This window comes from Mesoplodon mirus (genome assembly GCF_964341445.2).
Source record: "Mesoplodon mirus genome assembly, chromosome: 3".
NCBI classification, from domain to species: Eukaryota; Metazoa; Chordata; class Mammalia; order Artiodactyla; family Ziphiidae; genus Mesoplodon; species Mesoplodon mirus.
In genome coordinates this window covers 28,383,370-28,401,389 of record NC_138978.1, presented here as the reverse complement: position 1 = coordinate 28,401,389, position 18,020 = coordinate 28,383,370, and the positions used below count along the sequence as shown (strand labels likewise).

Below are 18,020 nucleotides of genomic sequence, written 5' to 3'. Positions count from 1 at the left end.
GGATCACCAGGGAAGTCCCTGGCCTATGTGTTATTTAGAAGTGTATTTCTTAATTTCCATTCATATGAGTTTCTTTCTTTACTTTCTTTCTCTATGTTTTTCTTTTTGTTATTGCTTTTTAACTTAATCATATTGTGGTCTGAGAAAGTGATCTTTATCTGAGTCGTCTGATGTGGTAGCCACTAGCCACTTGTGTCTACTGAGTACTTGAAAGTTGGCCAGGGGACTTCCCTGGTGGTCCAGTGGTTAAAACGCCATGCTTCCAATGCAGGGGGTGTGGGTTCAATCCCTGGGAATTAAGATCCCACATGCTGCGTGGCGCGGCAAAAAAAAAAGAAAGCTGGCCAGTCCAAATTGAGATGTACTCTAAATGTAAAATACATACTGGATTTCAGTGACTTAGTCACTGAAAAAAAGAAATTAAAATTTCATTAATAATGTTTTTTATTGATTACAAGTTAAAATGATAATATTTTGTTTATTTTGAGTTAAGTAAAATATAAAATGAATTTCACTTGTTTCTTTTTACCTTTTTTTAATGTGGCTAGAAAACTTAAAAATACACCTGTGGCTCACATTTGTAATTAATTGGGCAGTGTTGGTCTAAAAAATACTAGTCTTTTGAAATTTGTTGAGATTTGCTTTATGGCTCAGGTTGTGCTTAATTTTCATGTATGTTACATGTATACTTGAAAAGAATGTGTATATTAAGAACAGTGTTCTATATATTACACAGGTTAAGCTTCTTCATTGTTTTCATTCAATCTTTCTTATCCTTACTGATTATTTTGTCAGCTAGATTTAGCAATAGTTAGAGAAATACATTAAAATTTCATGCTATAGTGGTGGTTTTGTCTTTTTCCACATAGCTTTGTCAATTTTTACTTTATGTTTTTTGAGATTATGTTATTAGACGCTTATACATTTAGAGTTGTTATAGCTTTCTGGTGAAATTGCTAATCATTATGTAATGAGGTCTTTGCCTCTAATTATTTTTTGCCTTAAAGTCCGTTTTGTCTGAGACTAGTATAGCTACAAAACTTTATTTTTGTTAGTATTTGCCCACTCACATATTACTCCATTTTTTTCTCTTAACCTTTTTGCATTGTTTTGTTTCAGAAATAGGTTTTATAAGTGTCTTATAATTTGATTTCCTTTCTTTAAAGTTCTGATAATTTTTGCATTAATCTGAAATATTAGTCCATTTACATTTGTTGTAGTTATGATTTATTTGACTATTCCTACTGTCTTATTTTGTGCTTTGCATATATCCTGCATTTTCTTATACACTTTCTCCCTTTTATTACCTCCTTTTAGATTGATTACTTTTTCTTATTCCTTTTTATCCCTCTATGCCCTGTTTGTATTCTTTTGGTGGCTGTTGTAGAAATGTTAACACAAATACCTGACCTATCAAAGTATAAAGGAAGTTACTGTCTTTATCTTCCTCTGAAGTAATATGATGATCTGGGAATGCTTTAGTTCCAAGCATGCACCTTCCCAATTTATGTGCTGTTGTTATCTAGTAAGTTGGTCCTAAGTTATTTTTTTAATCCCACAAATTACACAAATATTATAGTTTCATATAATTAGTGTTTTTTTAGATTTAACAACATAGTTATCATTTTCTTTGCTCAGAATTCCTCTCTACATCTCAGCTTTTATATCTGGGATCATTTTTCCTTCCTTCTGCCTCAAGTTCATCCTTTAACATTATGTTTATTGAGAAAAATAAAACTATCAAGAAAAACAATAACTCTCTTTGTTTTCTCTATGATATCTTTATTTTTTATTTTAAACCATTTTTAAAATTGAAGTATAATTTACAATATTTCAGGTGTACAGCAAAGTGAGTCATTTCACTGAATCTGTTCTTTTTCAGATTCTTTTCCATTATAGGTTATTACAAGATACTGAATATAGTTCCCTGAGTTACCCAGTAGGTCCTTATTGTTTATCTATTTTATATGTAGTAGTGGGTATATGTAAATCCCAAACTCCTAATTTATCCTTCCCCGCCCCCGCTATCCCCTTTGGTAACCATAACTTTATTTTCTATGTCTGTGAGTCTATTTCTGTTTTGTAAATAAGTTATAATATCTTTATTTTATCTTCATTCTCAAAAAATGTTTTGTGTGGGTGCACAATTGATATTTTCTTTAAGCATATTGAAAATATTATTCTACTATGTTTTGCTTCCATATTACTATTGACAAGTTAGCTGTTAGTCTAACTACCATTCCTTTGTAGGTAGAATGTCTTTTTGTGAGAGGCAGGCATTATAGCATTAGCGGTTAAAGGTGTGCCCTCTGGAATCAGACTGCCAGGATTTAAATCTTAGATCTTTGGTTTACTAGCTGTATGACACTGGGCAAGCTGATTAACCTCTCTGTGCCTCAGTTTCCTCTTCTGTAGAATGGAGGCAATAATGGTACCAGTACCTAACTCACAGGGTTGTGATGAGGATTAAGTGAACTAACAAAGAAAGCATTCAGAACAGTGGTAGCACATTTTCAGTGCTATTAAAGTGTTAGATTTTTTTCCCCCTCTCTCAATGCTTTTAGGATCTCCTTTTTTTAAAAATAAATTTATTTATTTTATTTATTGTCTTTGGCTGTGTTGGGTCTTCGTTGATGCACGTGGGCTTTCTCTAGTTGCGGTGAGTGGGGGCTACTCTTCGTTGCAGTGCGCGGGCTTCTCATTGCAGTGGCTTCTCTTGTTGCGGAGCATGGACTCTAGGTGTGCGGGCTTCAGTAATTGGGGCTCACGGGCTTCAGTAGTTGTGGCTCGCGGGCTGTAGAGGGCAGGCTCAGTAGTTGTGGCACACGGGCTTAGTTGCTCCACGGCATGTGGGATCTTCCCAGACCAGGGCTCGAACCAGTATCTCCTGCATTGGCAGGTGGATTCTTAACCACTGCGCCACCAGGGAAGCCCAGGATCTCCTTATCACTGGTATGGAGCAGTTTCACTATGATGTGTCTAGGTGTGGATTTACTTTTACTTAAACTTTTTGAAATTCACTGAGCTTTTTGAATCTGTAAATTGTCGTCCTGTATCAAGTCCAGAAAATTCTTAGCCGTCTATCTTCAAATACTCCCTCTGCTCAATTCTCTCCTCTCTCTTTCTGGAACTTTAGTTTCAGAGTGATATTAGTCCTTTCGCTCTAGCCTTTGTGTCTCTTTTTTTTTTTTTTTTTCTTCTTCTTTGTGTCTCTTTGATTGTGTTTCACGGTCTCTGTGCTGTAAATATTTTGGATAATTTCTTTAAGTCTATTTTCTAGTTCACTAGCTTTTTCAGCTGTGTCTAATATGCTATTAAAACTATATATTGACTTTAAAATTTTAATAGTTATTATTATCATATTTTTATTTCCAGAAGTCGTGTTTTGTCCCCAATCAAATCTGCCCTTCAGATTTTATATATATATATACATAATATTTTTAATACATATTTTTTCCCTTCACTCATATGTTCGACATTGCCTTTTATTTCTTTAAACATATCATACATACATATGTTGTATTCTTGTCTGATAAGTCCAGTATCTAAAGTCTTTGCTGGTCTGATTCTGCTGCCTATTGTTTTGGAGCCTCATAACACTGGTATGTGGACCCCTGAGAACAGGGGCCAGTCAAAAGGTTTTAAACTGTGAAGGACCATTCTTAATCTCTTTCCTGTTTTCCTTCCCAGATGTCCCCTGTTTTCTCTCTGCCACCCCCCCATCTCAATTTACTTTTTTGAAAGGCTGATTCATTCCCATGGTTAAAAAAAAAAAAAAAAAGTGAAAAGTCTCCTTCCCAACTCCCAGTCCCTTTCCTATTGGAAGCCTCTGTTATCAGGTTCTTGTGGATACTTCCAGAGATATTTCATGCAGATTCAAGCAAATACAATGAAAAAATCTTTCTCTTTTTAAAGCAAATGGTAGCACACTACACACATTGTTCTGAACTTGTCTTTTAACTTGAAAAGTATGTTTGTGCTTATAAAAGAGACACATGCTTATTCTGAGTAACATAAATACTCAAGTGTCTACAAGTAGAAAGTGAAAATCCCCCTGGAATTTCATTCCCCAGAGATAACTTCCATTATGCATCTATAAATATATATTTACATAAATGGGCTTATGCCACACATACTGCTCCATAACCTATTTTTTTCTTTTTCTCCAAACAACACAGCTTGACATCTTTCCAATAATCTTACCATGTCTGTCAGTGCTCTCCACATAGCCCAGCAGTTAAATGCCTGGGCTTTGGAGTCAGACAGAACTAGGTTCTAATCCTAGCTCTGTCACTTAGTAGCTATGGGACTTTTCAGAGCCTCTCTGAGCCTCAGTTTCCTCATCTGTAAAATGGGGATGGAAATAGTACATAGTTCATAGTGTTGTTCTGAGACCTTAATAAGATCATGTATGACATGCTTCTTCCAGGGTCAGCTGCTTTATAAGCCCTTGATGAATGGTAGTTTTTTTATTACTACTCACTCTTTTTAATGGCCACTTAGAATCCATAGTATGATATGTAACCATTTATTAACCATTACCCTTTTGATGGACACTGGATTGTACCCAATTTTTTTGTTGTTGTTATAAATGCCAACCCAGTGAACGCTGAATGTACATCTTTCAACTTTGTGTGTATTTTCTTGTGAATTCCCTGCAGTGGGGTCACTGGGTCCTCTGAATTCTAATGTCTGTTTCCTCTTTCTCCCCAAGGAGGCAATGAAAATGGCCCATGGGGTGAAGCATGTGTGTTACGTAGGTTTTTCCTTTTTATTACTGCTGTTTTTCCTCTCTCTCCTGAGGTGTGGTGGGGTGGGAGGGGTCCTCCCCAGAGACGATCCCAGCCCCCTGCCCCAGCCTGCCCTCCTCCGGAGCTTCCTAGTACTCCCCACTTCCTATGATGTGAATCTCAGACCTCTATTTTCCCCCAAACCTTGGAACCTGACCATTCATGATCATTCATTCAAGGATTAGTTTTTAGACCTATCTACTTTCAAAACAATTCCCTGTGGTTTGTAATAAATTAAAATAATCAAAATACACTCAAATGGGTTAAAGTCTAAAGAAAGCAAGAAAAGGGGAAGGAGAAGGGGAAATCTTGTTACAACACCCCCCCCCCAATCCTGGGAAGGTACATCGTCTAGGCTTAAAGTTAATACTAAGCTTCCTGGCAGCCAATGCAAAAAGGGGAGCAGGAGAGATTCTATAGCTCATTAGAAGACCCAGAACCACTCTGCATCTTGAAATGGTCATGAAGGGCTTCCTCTCAGGGGCAATAGAGGGGTGATCAGCAGTCTTTCAGAGGGGGTAGTGGACGTTTTCGCCACATGGCTGTTTCAGGGCAAAAGGCAAGTCAGTGACCCTGGAAAAGGGGCATGACAGAGCTTTGAGGAAGAGAAGGTGGGCTCAGAACAGGATATGGCTCCCTGGTAAGATGCATCTCTGGTCAGAAGGGTGAGAAGGGTCTCAGTACAGGGTCCACGTAACTCTGAATGTGGCTGGGAGTGAGAGGGAAAGCCGAGAGGATGGGAATGAAGACAGACTTCTCTCCTGGGATGGAGGCCAGGCAGTCAGCAAACATTTATAGAGCCCTCCTCTGTGCCAGCCTTTTCTGGGCATTGGGAATACAGTGGGGACTAAGACATACGTGCTCCCTGTCCTCAAGCAGCTTACAGTTCAGTGGGGAAGAGCGAGGACAGTAAACAATGGCAGGTGAGGTTACTGCTCTGAAGGGCTCTTCTCCCCTGGCAGGTTGGTTCTGGGGCAGTGATCCACCTCCTGGGGGCCATCGGCTACAGCCAGGCAGGGGGGCTCCTGCCTCCAAAGCTGGAGGTTCTGGAGAACATGATGGAGGACAACTCAGCCTCACCTGTCCCGAGGCCCAGAAGGAAGGAAAGGCCCATGGCCCGGGACCCGGCGGGGTGCCAGGTACAGAAGATGTTCTTTACACTGACAGGTCTCTTCATCCTGTTGGGAGAGGCACATGCACACCTGATTCACAGAGATGGTGCTGCAGCCCAGAGAGACGCCGTGACTTGCACATGGTCACACAGAACGTAATAGCCAGAGGCAGGGTTAGACCTCTGCTGGCTGGCCGCCCCCAGGCGGTGGTCTGTGCATTCCTTCTGCACTGCTGAGTTCAGGAGCTTGACCAGAGCAGAGGAGGAAGGGAGGGGCTGGGCCTCCACGCATTTGGGGAGAGAGCAGTTGTTGACCTTTGCGCCTGGCCGCCCTCATGTCCTGCCATCCCAAGATCCTCTAGCCGCCTCCCTCAGGGGGGACAGCATGGGGCTCTGGTGGCCTCTCTGACCCCTTCCACCATCCGAGGAGTCATTCCTTTCCGCCCAGGGGCTCCACCTTCTTCTCCACATCCTCATTCTGTTGCAGGAGGGGGTTCCCGTTCAGGAGGCTGGTGCTGAGTGTCCGGGGGTGAGTGCTTCTGCCCTGGCCACGCGGCATCCCTCCCTGGAGCACGGGTAGGGGGAATGTGGGACTGGGGAGGTGACTGGGGAAGCAGGGTCCCCCTGGGGCTGGGAGGCTGCACCCGGGGACAAGGCCTCGGTTCCTCACCCCTCCCCTACAGTGTGGCCCAGTGGAGGCTGAAGAGGAGGAGCCTGGTGAGCAAGCGCGGGGAGAGGACCCAGGTGAGGGGCTGTGGAGGGTGCCCTTCAGCAGCCATCTGTCTTCTAGGGACTACTGAGCACGCAGGGGGCTCCCACCCAGCTCCGGCCCCCAGCCCCTGCTAAGACTCCTCTCCTCTCCCACCCCCAATCAGCCTGTAGTCCTTCCCCAAAGGGGTGGGGACCGCTGGCTGCCTGGACTCGGCTCCCAGACAGACATCCTAGACGCCCTGGGTCCCTGAGGGTGGGACCCCTCCCTTGCCTGCCTAAGCCCCTCAGGATTGAGTCACCCCCTCCCCTTGCCCCTGAGCATCCACTAGGCGCCCGAGACTCTGTTTCCCCACAGCTCAGCTTCAGCCCCAACAGGAGAAGCTACCCCTGGATACTGGGGTACGGGGCACTGTGGTCCGTGCCATGCGGGAGGCGCTGTGGAGTCGGTAAGGCCTTGTTCCTCGTTCCCTGACATCCAGGACATCCTGAAGGGCTGCCTTCACACACACCACCTTCCGGGGCTGTGCCGTGTTCTAAGGGCTTCTGTGTGTATGACTAACCCCATTTTATCCTGTGAGGTCATTTGCCCACACGTTTGAACCTGGGTCTCTCTGGCTTCAGGGTTGTGCTTTCTCATTAAGCTGCTGCAGCTCTCAGTGTCTGCTCAGGTCCTCGTGGACGTCGCCCACAGCAAATGCTTTCAGACATAGTGAGACTATCACAGTTGGGACTATCTCAGAGATCTGAGCACAGAGCTGTCGTTTTACTAATGGTGAGACCAAGGCCCAGAGAGGACAGGGTTTTGCAAAGGTCACACAGCAAGTCAGTAGCAGATTCAGGGTTACATCCAGGGTCAGGGCTCCATCCCCTCCCCTGACCAATGCCTTACCCTCCCCCCACCAGGCCTCCTCCCCTCCCTCCATACCCCGGTTCACTGGCCAGGGATCGAGCAGGGGCTGAGCAATCCGATCTTACTTTTCTACTCCTCGTGTGGCCTCAGGCAAGCCCCTTATCTTCTGTGAGCCTCAGTCACCCCATCTGTAAATGCAGAATGATAATACCTCTTCTTCACGGAGTTGGGGGGAGAATAAATGGGTTCATGGAGGAAAATGTTCAGAATAGAAACCAGAGTTGGCCCAGACCCTGCTCTCCACCCATGTCTCCCTCTCGGGCTCGGTGCCCTGGCCCTGCCCTTGTGCCCCACAGCCTTCAGGAGCGCCCAGACCTGGTGCTGAGTGAGGAGGCGGTGGAGGGCATCGCTGCCGGCATTGAGGCAGCCCTCTTCGACCTGACACAAGCCACCAACAGCCGCTACAAGAACAAGTACCGCAGCCTGCTGTTCAACCTGCGGGACCCCAGGAACCCAGTGAGTGGGGCTCCGGGCTGGGCTGGGTCCCCCTCAGAGGTGGGAAGCCCTGGCAGGATGTTGGGTGGGGCTCTCCAAGCGGTGTGGTGCAGCCCCTGCCCCTGCAGGACCTGTTTCTCAAAGTGGTTCACGGAGACGTCAGCCCCCACGGCCTGGTGCGAATGAGCTCGGTCCAGCTGGCCCCCCAAGAGCTGGCCCGCTGGCGGGACCAGGAGGAAAAGAGGGTGAGCTGTTGGGTCAAGTCAGGACATGGAGAAGGGGTTTGGGGAGGGGGAGGCCGAGGATGGAGCGGGAGAAACAGAGACAAAGAGTGAGGAGGAAGGTGATGAGACAGGGGAGCACAGGACAGACAGAAACAGAAACGAGGGAACAGAAAGATCAGGCAGACAGGGAGAGAGTCAGAGAGACTCTCCCCACCAAAAAAAAAAGGGAAAAGAGGTAGAAATGAAGGAGATTGGAGATGGAGAGCTCAGTAGAGAGGTGACGCCCCCGGGGGTGTCGTCTTCCACTTGCTTTTCTATGGAGCTGGGCTGGGGGGTGGGGGGACTGGGGATGTTGGCCCAGAGTCTGGAAGCCAGGATTGTCATCCGCCATCCATGGGGCACAGACCCAGTGTGATGCCCCTGCTCCAGTCCAGCCCCAGAGGTTCCAGAAAAGGCTGGAAGTCTTCCTAGTGCCCCAGGCTGAGTGAGGAACCCCACAGCCTCCAGCAGTTCACAGATACACCCCATACACCCTGCGTCCGTGGGTCTCTCTCTCTCTCCCAGGGAACTGCACAGGGGCAGGGAAGGGGTGGGCACTGAGACAGCTTCAGGAGATGCTTGCGTAATGTTTGTTGGTGTCCCAGTGAGAAAGGGAGGGACTGATCGAGGGAGCAGGGCCTGTGGGATGGGCTGGGGCACTAAGGCCCTTGTTCTGACAGACACTGGGCTGGTTAGAATTAATAACTGGAATCCATTAGGAGCATCTGTCCACTCTGAGCTTCTGTCCGGGCACTGTGGGTGACCAGGACCAGCTATGTAAATTGTGGAGCCTGTGCAGAATGAAAATGTGGGTGCTTTGTTCAATGATTAAGAATTTCAGGGACTTCCCTGGTGGACCAGTGGTTAAGACTCTGTGCTTCCACTGCAGGGGGCACTTACTTGTTCGATTCCTGGTCGGGGAAGTAAAATCTTGCATGCCGGCAGCGCGGCTAAGAAAAAGAAAAAAGAATTTCAAGATGACGGCAGTATTTAGCATGGGGCCCTTCAAGGCGCAGGGCCCTGGGCTACTGCATGGAGCCCATGCCCACGAAGCCAACCCTGCTGGGAGGACAGGGCTTCTGTCCTCCAGGGGTTGTTAGAAAGGAAGAGACAGGCTTTCAGGAATCATTTCAGATAGGATGACACTTATCAACAATAAGAATCACAAGTAGCATTTACTGTGAGCCAGGCTCCAGGCTAAGCACTCAACATAAGCTGTTTAATATGATGCTCTTAATTTCATTTCTAGAGAACAGATCAACTAAGGCTTAGAGCAATGAAGGGCTTGCCCAGGGCCACACCATCTTGTGGGTCTTTATTAATGACAGCTGGTGCTCTAGCGCCTGTGCTCTTTTCGACTATCCCACACTCTTCCCAGGGCAGAGGGTGGGTGGGATACAGTCAGGGGCAGATTTGACTCGTGCGAGAAGGCGAAGTTCAAGAAGGCTTCCTGGGGGAGGCCGTGTTTGAGTTGGAGGGTGAATGAGTAGAAAATGGAGAGGTAAGGCGGATGATGGGGGGTCTCCAGGTGAGGGACTGGCAGAAGCAGAGACGTGGAGGAAGGGAAAGGGCTGGCACGGAAGGGGAGCCACAGCGGAGGGGCCTCAAGGGAGGAAAGGGGGCACTTGGGCTCTTGGTGGCCAAAGTCCTCCAACCCTGGCTGAGCTGGGGCTGCCCCGCCCCTCAGGGCCTGGAGATCATTGAGCAGCTACAGAAGGAGCCGTGCAGCCTCCCGGCCTCCAAACTGACCCACAAGGGGGAAGTCGAGATCCTGCAGGACATGGACCAGACGCTGACCCTGGAGGATCGGGTGGTAAGTGGGAGCCTGATGTGGTACCAGGCAGGGCCTGTGCCCTCGGATCCCACCCCTCACCTCACCAGCTGTGTGGCCTTGGGCAAGTCATCTGACTACACTGAGGCCCACGGTCTTCATCGTAAATAGGGGAATGATGGTCGCCGCACAGGGTCTGGGTGAGCACGGGGTGAGACAAACGCTGGCACCAGGCCTGTCCGCACGTTCTCAGTGCTGCTCCCCTCCTTTTGGCCTAACCCCAAGGCACCTCGTGTGAGTAGTAGTGAGTCCGATCTCCGCAGTTCCCCCCAACCTCAGGCAATCCGACCAGATCCCAGGTTGGGAAGCAGGAGGGACACACTGTTTGAGGCAGGGACTTTTTGGATGTAAGGAGCAGAGACTTGCTCTATTCAGCAGAAGGACTTAGGGATGCGCCGGCAGGGCACCACCTGGAGTCCAGAGCAGCCTGTGCAGAGTGTCCTTTTCTTTGTGGGGGATCTGCCCCATCCTCCTGTCCATCCTGCTTCTTCCTCCCCCTTGGCTCCTCCTCCTTGCACATGGCTCAACAGGATGGCTCAGCAGCCCTCGAATCAATGAACCCATCCCCTCAGCCTTCTGCAGCCAATCAGAGCGCCCCCTTGGCTCACTTCAGTCGCTCTCAGGAGAAGGCTGCTCTGGCTTTGGTTGGGTGTCCCGTGGGTCAGATGTTCACCCCGGTCTAATCAGCTGTGTGTCCAGGATGGGGGAGCGCAGGGTCCCTTGAGCCATGTTCGTTCGCTGGGGAAATGGCAGTGACCTTGACCGACAAAAACCCCTGCTCTCCCTCACCAGTATCCAGGCCAACAACCAGACCTCCTGGCTGTGCGGAGAGGAGACCTAAGAGGGCGTGGCTGCTCCCCAACCCAAACCAACCTGTATTCCCTGAGTAAATTGAATGTAAATGTAGGGGGAGGAGCCAGAGAGAGAGGGAAGAGAGAGCGGGCGGCAGAGTAGGGGAGGGGAAGATAACACAGAATAGCAACATTTCCTCCGATTGAACACCTACTGTGTGCCACTTTTACAAACAATGCCTCATTCAAACCTCACGATATAACCTACGAGATAGGTGATGCCAGTTTCCTGGGTGAGGCACCTGAAACCGTTTGCCCAAGGTCACTTAGTTGGCAGTGGGGGAGACTGGAACCCAGGCTCTCTGACTCCAAAGCCTGTGCCTTGTCACTGCTCTGGAGGTGGTTTTAAGGCAAGAGTGAGAGTTTCAAGATCTTTTCAAATCTTCCTGAAGCAATCAATGTTTGTTGTGTGTTTAAAGCTGTTTCTATTATGAGGAAAAAGGGTGATTTGGCATTGGGCATCAAGGTTCTTAAAAACGTTCATTCTCCCCAATTCTGTCATCTGCTTCTAAGAACTCGTCCTAAGGAGATAATTGAAAGTTTAGGAAAATACTTTCAGCATAAGGATGTCCTCAGTGTTATTTGTTACAGCGAAAGCCTGGGAACGACCTGATTGTCTAGCAGCAGAGGTTATGCGTACACTCCAGCCCACCCCATCAGTGCAATGTCTACAGGGACGGTATAACACGGCAGATACCTTTGCTCTGGTTCATGGACACATGAGCCACAAAAGGACCCCCAAAACTCTGTGTATAGATAAACTATTATAAAGAAATACCCAGAGTATCAACAGTTGTTTCTGAGTGGTGGGACAAGGGGTGATTTTTTTTTTTTAATTTTCAAATTTTCTGTATTTTCTAAATTTTCTGTAACAAGTTCACGATACTTTTGTAATTAAAGAATATATTATTTAGAAAAATAAAACCACAGCCCTGAGGGCCCCCTACTCATGGAGGGCTGCTGACCTCCCCAGCCGCCTTCCCAGCCCACCCCTCTCTCCTCCTTTGCCTCCCAGGGACCCAAGGTGTCCATAGACTGCGGCCCACTGGCCCTGCCTGCCACGTCAAAGGGCACCACGGAGCAGCACGAGGACACCACAGAGCAGCACAAGCACCACTTCCTAGACCCCAGCTGCCGCATCTGCATGGGTGGGAGGGAGACACAAGAGGGGCACAGGGGTGGTGGGTAGGCCGGGGCTGAGTGTGGGGTTCACTGGCAACAGGGATTCATGGCTTGGGGAGAGAATGGTGGGGCGGGGGTACCTGTGTTCCAGGTCACCTCAAAAAGGACCTGGTTCATACTCCATTTCTAATGCCCTGGGCTGGCTTCAGCCTAGCTGCCGGCCCCCTTTTCAGCTCCTGCCTCTGCTCTTTGCAGACTGGAAGCCCTTGTATGAGCGGCCAGCCTCCTTCATAGCCACCAGGAGGATGGGGGATGATGCTTTCCAGAGAGCCCCAAGCCTAGTCCCTATGTCCTCTCCAGAGATGCCCCAAACCAAGGGGAAGCCTCCCACAGAGCCCAAGGACAGGTATGGGGCAGTGGGCAAGGATGTGGGCAACTGGCAGGGTTGGTGGGGGAGGCCATCTGCTGGGGCAGCAGACACAGGCTGGGTTTTTCCATATGGCCTTAGGCAAATCCTGCCTCTTGTGTGGGCCTCGGTTTCCCCATCTGTGCAATGGAACTAATCATCCCTGCCTACTGGTCTCTACCACACAAGGCCATGTTTGGACCAGTGTTCCGGCACCCACAGTGGGGACACAGGACCTTCTCTGAAAACTAAGGAGCTGCTGGGGAAGCCCTGGTGACCAGTTCACCTGGCCCTGTTCTCTCTGTCCTTCCCTCTAGGCTCCAGATGCCTGCTGGATCCACAAAAGCCCTGCCCAGCCAGCCACCCTGGGAGGGGTCTCTGGACATGTTCTCCATTAAGCAGTTCCGGGTCAAGGCCCAGCTGGTCTCGGGGCACAGCTCTTGGCTCATCCGGGTACTCCTGCCCGGCTCGCCGAAGACTCCCTTGCACACTGACCAGCCCAGTCAGCTACACACACCCCCGTTCATTCATTCACCCACTCACTCCTTCTGAAACAAGTCATTGGCTCCCTCTCTGTGCTTGGCCCTGTGCTAGGCTAGATGCAGCCCCACTCCTGCAGAGACACATGCGCAAAGGACTCCCTATAACCCAAGGCATAAAGCAGGAAGGACCCAGGAAAAGGGTCTGGTGCATCCTGGCCCAGAGAAGGGTTTTAGGAGTTACTGTTGAGTGAGTGAATGATCAGCCAAGTGTTGGATGAGGGTAGGGGGTTAGAGGAGGGAGTGAGGGGCTTCTGAGAAGTGGAGATTGGCCAGGACAGGCTGTAGGCCTCCAGGGGTGGTTAGGGCTTTCCAGCAGCCACTGGGGCTCCTGATATACTGCCTGTCAATCCTCTTGGCCACAGGCTGTGGCTTCCAGGTAGCCAGTATTGAGTCTGCCTAAAGTGGGCGGGAAGCTGGGAGGCTGACTGGCCTCCTACCTGTCCCCAGGCCCTGCCCCAGGTGATCCGCTCCGCAGGCTGCATCCCCCCCAGTGCTGTCTGGGACTTTCTGGCCAGCATCTGCCCAGCCGAGGCCAAGGTAACCACCCACCCTTGGGCACCACCTCTCCTCCTAGCACCATATCCCCAGCCCTGAGCTCTCTTTTGCTCCAGCTCTGGAGCAGAGGCCTGGTTTAAGATATCCGGGTCCAGTTCCCACGGTGACTGCAGACTCACTGTGTGACCCTGGGCAAGTCCTTCTGTTTCCACCTCTGGAAAATGGGGCCACTCTTCCTCACAGGGTTCTCAGAGGTTCAGATGAGACCAGGGGTGTTCACAGGAGCAAAGAATGACTGTCCCTAAACCTGCTCTCCTTCCTGCAACCTCAGGACGTCTGCGTGGTCAGCCTGTGCCCACAGGGCTCTCGGGACACCCAGAATTGCCACCTGCTTTACTCCTACCTCAACAACAAGCAGCGCCATGGCCTGGCAGCTGTGGAACAGATGGGGGTGGTCCTGCTGCCCCTGCCTGCCTTCCAGCCCCTGCCCTCCAGGCTGCGCCCTCTTGGAGGCCCAGGTGAGTGCCCGATGCCCATCCCAGGCCCTGTCTCCCCTCACTTGGTGACCAGACAGGCTTTGTAGACGCAGTCACCCCTGTCTCCATGGAGGCAGGCATATCTCAGAAGGGAAATTCTGAGATGGGCAAACGTGAGAACAAAAACAAGAAGAGCTCAGACTTGTATATTGTTTACTATGCGCCAGACAACATTCTGAAAGCTTCACTTATATTAATTCAGTTAGTCCTCAAAATAACCCCTTCAGGATGGTGCTATTAATTTTTTCACTTCATAGATGAGGAAACTGAGGTAGGGAGAAAGCAAGTGACATGTCCAGAGTCACAGAGCCAGGCAGTAGCAGAAACTGGCCTCCTAACCACCACACATACAGCCTCTCCAATCAGGCACCTTGATGAGAAACTCACCAGTCACATTTGACCCCAGCATAGCAGAACAGAGGCAGGAACCACCAACTGGCTGAAATTAGGACCTAAATAAAAGAGGAAGGAGAGATGTTTTCACCACAGCTATCCTGGGCCAAGCTTGGCTTTTGTTCCTGGATAGCCTCCAGGGCGTGGATCCAGGAAAGCATGGGAGGGGGCTGGAGGGAGTATCAAGGGGTGGACTGTACCTGTTGCTGAGTAGTGTTTGATCTTTCTGGGCTGCCTGTCGGGGGACAGTGTGGTAGAATGAATCATACGGTCTTGAGATTAAACCATCCATGCCCCAGTCTCAGTCAAGTGAACCCTTTCACACACTGTGAGAGCAAATCTTACACCCTCCTACTTACTTTCCCAGCATCTCATGGGCCCCATCTCACTACTGGAAAGCTCTTCTTGGGGTCTAACCTCCAGACCTCTTGCCACAGCCAGAATGCAGCTTCTGGGGGCTATGAGTTCTCTCCATCCAAGCCTTTGGTCTCTTTCCCCCTCTTTCTCCAGGCCTGGAAGCCACTCACTCAAACCTGTTGCTGGCTGTGCTGCTCCCCAAGGCAGGGCTTCTGGCCACAGCAGAGTCCAGCCCCTTGTGGGGGAAGGTTCGCAAAATGCTCCCCTTCAACAGAAAAGCGGAGATGAGATGCTACCAGCCAGAGGCCACGGGGCCAGACGTGGCCCTGAAGGGATCCCCTCCCCCCGTGGGTGCCCTGCAGCAGGGCCAGGGCAAAGGCAGCCTGGCTCCAAGGGGAATCTGTGCTTGGCAGAGGCCTCCCAGAGGCAGGGGGAGACTGTGGGGAGAGTGTGAGACCTGGAAGGGTCCTGGGCGAGGGCAACGGCCTCCAAACCCAGGCTGGCATCAGTCCTGGCATCCCTATTCAGCTTCACCAGCTGGCCATGACCAGCACCTCCACAGGGCTTCCTGTCACCGCCAAGCCCTGCTCCAGCATCTCAAATCCCTGGTGGCCATAAGCCACCTGTTCCAAGCCTCACTGAGGTCCCTAGGCCAGGAGCAACTTCCCCGACCTCCTGCCCAGCCTCCTGCAGCCCCTGGGATTCTTGGCCTCCTCTGCCAGTCCCCTGCAGCTCCAGAGCCCCCTGGCCCATCCCTTGACTCCTCTTTGGGGTCTACAGATGGAGCCGGCTCTGAGTGTCCCCTTCCTGCAGAGACCTGACCCTCATTACCCACCAAAAGAGGGGCTTTAATTCCCTAACCAGTGCTGAACCCTAAGGTGCTCCAGAAAGAGCAACAGGGGCAGAGGAAGGGGACGGTTAGCTGTTTGAATTTCCTGTTCTGCAGTTTGCTTGGTGTTAATTTTTGGTTTAATAAAGAATTTGGCAAAGTTGAGACTGCATCTGCTGGCTGGACAGGAGGGACCCTGGGCCTGGCCACGTGTGGGTTGGCGTGGGTGTGTCTGGGAGTTTCTGTGCACAGATATAGCAGAGCTAACGTGTTAAGGATGGAGGGGGCAGCCTTGCCAGCTGCTTGTCTGAGGTCCTTAACCATCACTGTGCGCCAGGGTTCAGCTGTTGCCATGGTGGGCTCTGGAAGCATTTTGCAAGTATTTTGAACTGGGTGGAAGAAGTGATGGGAGAGAAGGCAGCACTCGGTTGGGGGGAGAGAGAGAAAAATGAGGCTTTTGAAGGGGCATAGACACTTAGAGATTGTTAGAGAGGAAAAGGAGAGCAAGTTGCAATGGATTTAAAAATTTTCAGTTACCAAGACTTTTTCCTTTGGATAGTCGGGGGTTACCGCTGTAATCCCTACGTGTCTCTGTGTGTATCTGAGGGTCTCTGTGTGTGCGCATGCCTGTGACCATATGTCTGTGTGGGTCTCTGCTGAGGAAGTTGGGAGGCCCAAATAGGATGTCTCCTCTCTGTTCCTCTTGCCAGCTCCTGGGGACTGATACTGGAGAAAGCCAAGGGTCTTGGCCTGGGGGTGGGGGTGGACATTCAGGATGTGGTTGGAGGCTGGTGTTATAGGGCAGGATGGTGCTGCTTTGCCTGGGGCCTGGAGTGAGCTCTTAACAGCAGCTACAATTGTAAGGCATCTCAGTGTGTGTGTACCTCCGGAGAGCTGAGTCTAGGCATTGCCATGGGAACTAACTGCCTCCTCGCTACCTAACCCAGGGTCCAGAAGCAGGGCCTGGCTTGGAGGAGAGAACTTGTGGCAGGACCCCACCGTTCACCGCTGCCCCGGCCTGAAGGGGTGTATCTCTTCCCACCCCTTCTCTGAAGTCTGCCCATGTACCAGCCTCACCCTGGGCTGGGAAAGATGGGGCAATAGTTGGGGGAGTCCCACTTCTCTGCCCCATGAGCTGTGCTGCTGCCCTACCCGCGACCGACAGCAGAGGGGGCCCTAGGCCTTGGGATGGAGGTCGGGGCTGGCAGGACTGGAGGCCAAGCCGGAGGCGGGACGAAGTGTGGGAATTTAGCCGTAGGGATTGGGCGCGCGTGTGTGGGTGGGGTGGGGTGCCGGGGGTGGGACAAGGGGGGGGACTGGACAGGTGAACCGGGGGTGGGGGGGAGCTCCGAGGGCCTTGTGAGGGCCTCAGTGCTATATGCAAATTACCCTGCAACCTGCGGCTTGACTCAAGTCGGCAGCAACTTGGGTCATTTTCTTAACACAGGGCAGTTGGGGGACGGCTATGCGCCCCCTCCCTCCAAGCCCAGGATTTCCTCCCAGGGAGACAGGAGACCGTTTGCTCCCTTCCCGAGCACTCAGGGGGAAAAAAGCTCCGTACTCTGGGCTGGGACTTCCTTTCGGAGCGTCAGTTTTCCCCTCTGTAAATGGGAGTGATCATGCGGCCCTCTGGCACCTCGCTCCGCAGAGAGGGCTATAGGTGAACCCCGAAATCCTCAGCCTGCTTCGAGGCTGGGGGCTGGACAGCATGACTTCCACCCACCTTTTGGCGCTAGTCCACAAGCCCCTTGCCTTTCTTTCGGCAGAGGAGGCCAGGAGCGCGGATTAGGCGAGCTGTTGCTAGGGGGCGTGACCGGAGGTTGCTGGGTTCGGGTTGCTAAGCAACGCTGGGCGGGGCTCACGTTCTTGGACCGGAGTAGGCGTATCAGGGGACCCGAAGGGCCAGCTAGCTTCTCTCGGTTTTAAAGGAAGGCGGCCGTCGACGCTGCTCTCCCCGCGACTTTCTGCGGGCTTCAGCTTCCCCTGGGCAGGACGCCGTCCCGGAGGGTCCTTCCGGTCACACCCTCCGCGACTCCGTTATCCTCTGGGCTCTGGAGCGAGGAACCCTGGGTCTTTGTGCACGTGTCTACGCGTTTGCTTGTGCGGTAGGGGGAGGGAGGGTCGCTTTTGGGTTTCCATAGCAACCGCTCCAGTGTCACCCCATTGCTCCCAAAGGTTTGAGCGGTGGCGTGTGCAAATTTACATATATCTGCATGTAATTAACATAGAGGCGGAGCCGGAACTTGTTTGGGCAACTATCCCTGGACAGTTCCGTTTGCTTCTCTCTCATCCCGCCTGATGGGCACGTGGGCCGCGCATGCGTGAGTGTTTTGCTTATTAATGTTCCCAGATTTGGGGTGGGCGGGTGAACTGTAATAGTGACCACCGGTTCCCGGGCCTCCCAGTCACCTCATAGAGCTGTTTGGATGAATCTGTCC

At 50.8% G+C, this 18,020-nt stretch overlaps 1 protein-coding gene and 1 pseudogene across 2 annotated transcripts in view; both read left to right on the top strand.

Moving 5' to 3' along the window:
- Window positions 1–15,574, top strand: part of SPOCD1 (SPOC domain containing 1) — a gene marked incomplete at both ends in the record, with an annotated part of 28,487 nt that extends 12,913 nt beyond the window's left edge. Inside the window, 14 exon segments of the mRNA XM_082612894.1 lie at window positions 4,715–4,756; window positions 5,753–5,929; window positions 6,389–6,430; window positions 6,585–6,645; window positions 6,968–7,058; window positions 7,819–7,978; window positions 8,086–8,202; window positions 9,908–10,033; window positions 11,918–12,050; window positions 12,280–12,430; window positions 12,748–12,883; window positions 13,420–13,509; window positions 13,799–13,985; window positions 14,907–15,574. Coding sequence (XP_082469020.1) covers window positions 4,715–4,756; window positions 5,753–5,929; window positions 6,389–6,430; window positions 6,585–6,645; window positions 6,968–7,058; window positions 7,819–7,978; window positions 8,086–8,202; window positions 9,908–10,033; window positions 11,918–12,050; window positions 12,280–12,430; window positions 12,748–12,883; window positions 13,420–13,509; window positions 13,799–13,985; window positions 14,907–15,574 — 2,181 coding nt within the window.
- Window positions 1–18,020, top strand: part of LOC309799101 (methylosome protein WDR77-like) — a 460,959-nt pseudogene that overhangs the window by 109,876 nt on the left and 333,063 nt on the right. The gene's annotated exons all lie outside the window — the stretch shown is intronic.